The sequence below is a fragment of the Orycteropus afer genome, unplaced genomic scaffold (assembly GCF_000298275.1).
Source record: "Orycteropus afer afer isolate SDZICR_OR568_19922 unplaced genomic scaffold, OryAfe1.0 scaffold00311, whole genome shotgun sequence".
Lineage (NCBI taxonomy): Eukaryota > Metazoa > Chordata > Mammalia > Tubulidentata > Orycteropodidae > Orycteropus > Orycteropus afer.
The window spans coordinates 2,346,611-2,353,537 of NW_006921898.1; the positions used below are offsets into that span (position 1 = coordinate 2,346,611).

Below are 6,927 nucleotides of genomic sequence, written 5' to 3' on the forward strand. Positions count from 1 at the left end.
TGCATCTAGATGGCAGCTTGCAAGCTTTTAAGATCCCAGTTGCTAGTCACCAAAGTGGAGGTGGAACAATGTTTTGTGTAGTATATCATGTCAATTGATATGAAGGGGACTTGATGTCCCCTGTGACTATGGTCCTGAGCCCACAGGTTCAACTACTCGGTCCCTCTGTGTAGCTGGCTGTGACCAAGAAGTGACCAACCTTGTCCCTTGTCAGCTTTACTATACACCTGGGAATTCAGATCCTACAAACTCATAGGACCATTGTCTGCCAACCCTACACATGGTCTTTGGCACACTCCCTGCTTCACAGACATACCTACTAGCTCAGCCTGTCTACCCATCTATCCACCTGTATACCCACGTTTGCCTTCACTGACAATGCAGTACTGTGTGTGCAAAGGGGTTCATCTTTGTTGTCAGTACCTCTCATGGACCTCTCTATGTCTTTCTCTTCCTCAATGCTACCATATTGATCACTCAGATTTGGTACATTGCCCTTCTCTTCACCTAAATCAATACTTATCTCTACCTATCTAACAGTGTTCCCTCCCTTCCCCCTCTCACCCCTGGTAACCAACAAAGAAAATTTCCTTCCATAGATAAACCTTTCCTTTTACCATAACAGACTAATACAATATTTGTCCTTTTGCCATTATTTCACTCAGCATAATGTCCTCCAAGTTCATCCACATTATGCAGTGTTTTGCAGATTGTACATTATTCTTTAGCGTTGCATAGTATTCCATTGTGTGTATGTATCATAATTTGGTTATCCATTCCTCAGTTGATGGACATCTAGGTTGTTTCCATCTTTTGGCTATTGTATGCTGCGATGAACATGTGTGTGCGTATGTCTGTTCTTGTCATGGCTCTCACTTCTTTAGGATATATACCTCGTCATGGAATGGCTGGGTCAAATGGTATTTCTAATTCCAACTTTTGAAGGAATCGCCATACTGCTTTCCACAATGGTTGTTCCATTTTACAGTCTCACCAGCAGTGTATGAAAGTCCCAATCTCTCCAAGTCCTCGCCAGCATTTGTTATTTTCTGTCTTGTTGAACTTTGCTACTAGTGCTGGAGCAAGATGGCATCTCATTGTTGCTTTGATTTGCATCTCTCTAATAGCTAATGATCATGAGCATTTCTTCATATGTTTGTTGGCTGCTTGAATATCCTTCTTGGTGAAGTGTCTATTCATGTCTTCTGCCCAGTTTTTAACTGGACTGTTTGTCTTTTTGTTATTGAGGTGTTGGAGTTTTCTATAAATTCTAGTGATAAGTCCCTTGTCAGATATGTCATTGCTCAATATTTTTTCCCAATCTGTAGGTTCTCTTTTGACTCTTGTGGAGAAGTCTTTGGAAGCACATAAAAATTTGATTTTTAGAAGGTCCCAATCATCTGGTTTCTCTTCTGCTGTTTGTGCATTTTGAGTTATGCTTGACAGTGTACTTATGCCATATATTTGGGCCCCTAAATTTGCCCCTAGTTTTTCCTTGCAGAACTCTATATTTTTAGGTTTCACATTTAAGTCTTTGAACCATCTGGAGGTAGTTTTTGTGCATTGCGTGAGGTACAGATCTTGTTCCATTTTTCTGCAAATGGATGTTCTATTTTGCCAGCACCATTTATTAAACAAACATTCTCTTCCCCATTTAATGGATTTCGGCCCTTTGTCAAAGATCAGCTAACCATAGGTTGATGGATCTATTTCTGGGTTCTCAACTCTATTCCATTGGTCTATGTGTCTGTCATTTTATCAATACCAGGCAGTTTGGACTACTGTGGCTGTATAGCAGGTTTAGAGATCCGGAAGTGTGAGACCTCCTACTTTATTCGTCTTCTTCAATAGTGCTTTCCTTATCTGAGGTCTCTTTCCTTTTCATGTAACTTTAATCCATTTTGAATTTATTTTTGTGAATGGTGTAAGACAAGGATCCTGTGTCATTTTTGTACATGTGAAAATCCAATTTTCCCAAAATCACTTATTGAAGACACTTTTCTTTCTCCATTGAATGGACTTAGCATCCTTGTCAAAGAAACAGTTAACCACAGATGTGTAAGTTTATTTCCTGACTCTCAATTCTATTCCATTGGTCTATGTTGGGCAATCCAGTTCCACAGTGATACCACCTCAGAAACCCGAGGAGGAGTCGCTATGAGGTGGATCCGACTCCATGGTAATGGGTTTTCTGGATGTTTCTATTGTTGTACCAGGATTAGGCTGTTTTGATTACTATAACTGTATAAAATGTTTTAAAATCAAGAAGTGAGTGCTCCTCCTTTATTCTTCTCTTTTAATACTGCTTTAGTCAACCTTGCTCTTATCAATTTGAAAAAGCAATAGTGCCGTCATACACACACACACACAAATTTCTGAGAAATTTTTTTCTTTTTTTTTTCCAAATATACAAGGAAGAAGTCATCAAACTGTTATGGCCCACAGACCAAATCTGGCCACCTGCTTTTGTAAACGAAGTTTTACTAGAACACAGTCATGCCATTTGGTATGTATTATCTATATATGGCTGCTACTGCACAACAATGCCAGAGTTAAGTAGTTACTACAGAGATTATATGGCCAGCAAAACTGAAAATATTTACTATCTGATCCTTAAAGAAAAAGTTTGCTAATGACCCCTGATATCTACCATGTTAGAGTGTCATTACCACTTTTTTACACTTCTTGTTTTCTTTAGAAGTGTCTGTAGATTGAAAATACATGAAAAAAAGAAAAAAAAAAGAAAAGAAAGGTCTATAAAGGACAAAAGTCTAAAGTCTGACAAATATTTAAAATAGGATTCTGTAAATCTAGTAGCCCTCAAGCACAATGGACAAGCAACAATGCCAAGTCTATAATCAAACCTTTATGGCAGCACATTCTTTGACCAAGCAAAAATACTACATAGGGGTACTCATATAGCCCCTCTTACCTTGTGATGACATGGTAGTAATAAATCTTCCCTTCTGGATCTCGGGCTGTCTTCCAGTTGGGAGGTAAGACAATGGTTTTTGGTTTGGGAGGAGAAGGAGGTGGCAGATCCAGGAGATTATTTGTCACAACCATTTCAGGCTTAAAAAAAAAACCACACACACACATAAATTTTGATCAGTGACATTTCTTTTCATCTGTCTGACTAGGACAAACAATTAACAAGCAATATGCAAAATATACATCTACCGCCTCTTTAAAAAAAAAACATGTAAAGGAAAAGTACAATCTCGGAAATGATCAAAGAAGCAATGTATATGAAGAGCGGTTGTATCATAAATCTGACAGCCAGCTTCAAGTCTACCACCTATCATATTTAAAAATATTCAACAGTCATTATCTAGAACATTATTTTTCAACCTTAAAAAATATATACATTAAATGACATATACAAACTTTAGGACAATGGTTAGCTAAGTGAGCTTTAGACACAGCTCTGTCTTTTTAAAAAAGATCTGAAAAGCAATTACGACAGAATATAAACATTTATCCATTAGATATTTTCTTCACTTTTCTATGTTTGAAATCTCTTAATTATATTTAAAAAAATCTAATACCACATTTTGAAAAACATCAAAACTTTATAATCCCTTAATGATACAGCCATCTAATTGTTCCTTTTATGTAAACCAATTAATGAAGAGTACTCTTTTCAGCTTTACCTTTGTTCAAGCCGTTGAAAAGAGGAACCTGAGAACATCCTCCAAACATCCTTCGTTTGTGCGTATGCGCCCCTCCATCACTACTTTGCTTTAATTTATTTTTTGCCCAGCTTAAGTTTCACTTCTTCCATTCCCCAGTTCTCTATCTAGCCTGTAAAGTGACCTCTTTTCCTTAAGCTACCATGTCTTAAAAATATTCCAAATCATCTGTTATTTGCTAAATTATTAATCCTTCCCCCACCAAAGAATGATTCTTTTCCCTACTCCAGTACTCACTTTATTCTTTACATTCATAATACTATTTTTATTATGACAGGAAGTATTATTCATTGTGACTATCATCTTTCTTACTAACATGTTAGCTCCTTAGGAATGGAACCTTATTTGTATTCAAAATGCCTAGAAAAGCCCATCTTGTAGCAAGCAATCAAACATCTGCTCGAAGTACACAATGCTTGTTTCATGTATAATCTTTTTACTCCTATTGTCTAAAAACACAATCACTTGCTGAGATGACTGCAAGAGCCTTCTTCAGAACTGTCAGAGTACTTTACATTGCTAATCTGATGTTACTCTTCTGTTTACAATCTTTCAATGGCCCCCCATGTCAACTTCCAATTTCCATTTCCTAAAAACACAAGGAACAAATCAAAACTCTTCAAAATTTCACCATTTTCTTATACATATACAGCTGAATACTGAAAACTTCTCTTGGCATTATATACATCTAATATAATATAGATAGTAAAGTATATTGTTCAGTTGTATAACCTAGTACATGGTGTCTAGAATAGTTACCATATTCTAGTGTTCAGTAATTACTAGTAGATGGCTAGTCTAGAAAATTATCACTTCAAAAGTTCATACCAGAGTATAGAAACACAAGATCAGGTTAAATAACAAATAAAAAAGGATCCTAGGAAGGAAATATCTATCAATAAAAAAGCTGTAATTCCACAGCAGCAAAAAAGAAAAAACTGACAGTATGGGTGAGTAGCACCTCCTGAGGGTGCCCATGCAGTTGGATGAAATGGATGATTAAATAAAGTAACAAAAAACAGAATGAAAAAGACAAAAGCCAAACAAAAAAAAAAAAAAACCCTCTCAAGACAAGGCAAGGCAGGCAGCCAATGAGAGTTCTAACAACCAAGATATTTCTTACTGGCTGTAAGGGCTGAGGTTGCCCTGGTGCAACAATTGTAGTCACGGCTGCAGCTGGCTGAACCACCACTCCCTGTGGGTGAGCTGTGAAAATCTGTTGTCCCTGGATGTACTGAAGACTTGATTGTGCGTAACTCTAAAACAAAGATAAAACAAGGAAATTATTAACGGATACTTTTCTAGCTCTAATAAAGCAGTAATTGACTTCCAAGTTGGCAGAATGTTATTGGAATACATGTCAATCAACAGTTTTTTGTGTGTTTGTTTCAGATATGTGTATTTGGATACAAATGTGCAAAAGAATTTTTTTATTTCAAACACAAAAGTTTCCTTTTTTAATTCTTTAAGTGTTTATTTACCTTGGGTATGCTTTAGCACAAGTAAATAGAAAACTGTTCACTGTTTAGCTTCCAAGGAGACTGCAGTGACAAGGAAAGTGCTACTTCCAGGATATGATAAATGGCTCCATGAAGCCTTTTCAGGAAATCTTTTTTTGCTACCAACTCCTACTAACTCTAATAGGTTGTTCTGACCAGAAAAGATCAAAGCAGAAGTAAAATGGTAATCAAAGTTTAAACTAGTTTTCTAGTTTCTTATGGTCCTACAACATACAATTTCCTAGAAAAACAACTGAAATCACAGCATCTGAAATTCTCACCACTCACTGATTAATAATAGTTCTTTATGATCCAGAAAAGTCTATCACTTTAGTCCTAACCACCAGTGGAGACAAGTACGGCCCATACCTGGAATTATATTAAGAAATAAGTACCATAGACAGGACTTAAACCTACTCTGGAATTTTTCTAATCAATTAGGAAAAACTATCTTGAAGATGTGACTAGAGCCTAAAAAATATCTTTGTTGTCCTAAAAGGTAGTGAATGTCAAAGAGCAGAACAAATACATACATAAGGACAGATTTTAAATAAAGACATGATCCTATGAGCTGAGATTCTTCCAGGTAAAATGATTCAGAAGTATTAATTGATAAAGACTCAAAATACAAAATGTAGTAATTCCAAATTACACCACCACAAAAGAAAGTCTGAATGAGCCAATGTAGCTACCTAGGAATAGCTAAGTTCTGGATGTATTATTGAGAAGACACAGAGAAACAAAAAGACAGAAAAAGGAACAAAATAGAATGTAATACTTGGTTCAGTATCTAGAATAGCTTAATCTGCACAGATGATAAACTAGATTTAATGTTAGATTGTCCATGTAGAATTATCATCAGAATAGGATTATAAAGCCTGAGGAAAAACACATACATTAGAATTGCTTTCACAGGTATTTGGGGAATCACAAGATGGGGAATCTATGCAACATCAAATATTTTATAGAAGTAAATAGTATCCCCGCACTTAATTCCTTTCCCAAAGACTGAGATCTGATTAAATCAAAAACATTTTTTTTTTAACACTGATCTATACCCTAGATAAGTCTGAATCAGAAATTAGTACAAAAAGGTTATTAGCAACAAAAAGAAAGGCGAGGGGGAGAAGGGGAGTATTAGCAACAAAGATGATCAAATAAAAGTTTTAGAAAATATAGAACTCATACACAAAATGTATCTCCTGGGTTCTATGAGTCTATGATCATCAATTTATCTGGAATGTGAGTGTCCAAGTGCATTATAACCAGAAGGAAGTATCCTGAAAAGCAAATACAAGAGGCAAGTTACACTGCATGTATAAGGATTAATACATATAGTTGGTAATCCCGACTTTCAGCAGAAACAGTTTCTGGGAGCAGTAAACGTAAATGATTGGGACTTTCCAAACCCAGAATGCTTAGCATCAGATCCTGTAATGAATCTCGAACTTACTTTCTTTCTCCAGCCCGCTCCCACCATCACCAATCTAATTCAACAGCAAATCTTGTTGGCTCTGCCTCTGAAATATACATATAAAATATGACCATTTCTCATACCTCTACCCCTACCCCAGTCTAGTGGAAACCAAAATACTCTCTTGTCAGGAGTACACAATAGCCTTCTAACTGTTTCCCTACTTTTGTCCCCAACTCTCACAATTTCCTTTCCTAGAGGAGCCAGATTGTTGTTGTTGCTGTTTATGTGCCGTCAAGTCAGACCCGACTCATAGCGACCC

General features: G+C 36.4%; 1 protein-coding gene across 1 annotated transcript in view; it reads right to left on the minus strand.

Annotated features, from left to right (window-relative positions):
• Nucleotides 1-6,927, minus strand: part of SETD2 (SET domain containing 2, histone lysine methyltransferase) — a 199,066-nt gene that overhangs the window by 40,992 nt on the left and 151,147 nt on the right. The window contains 2 exon segments of the mRNA XM_042782420.1: nucleotides 2,933-3,072; nucleotides 4,816-4,950. Of these exon segments, the coding sequence (XP_042638354.1) occupies nucleotides 2,933-3,072; nucleotides 4,816-4,950 (275 nt within the window).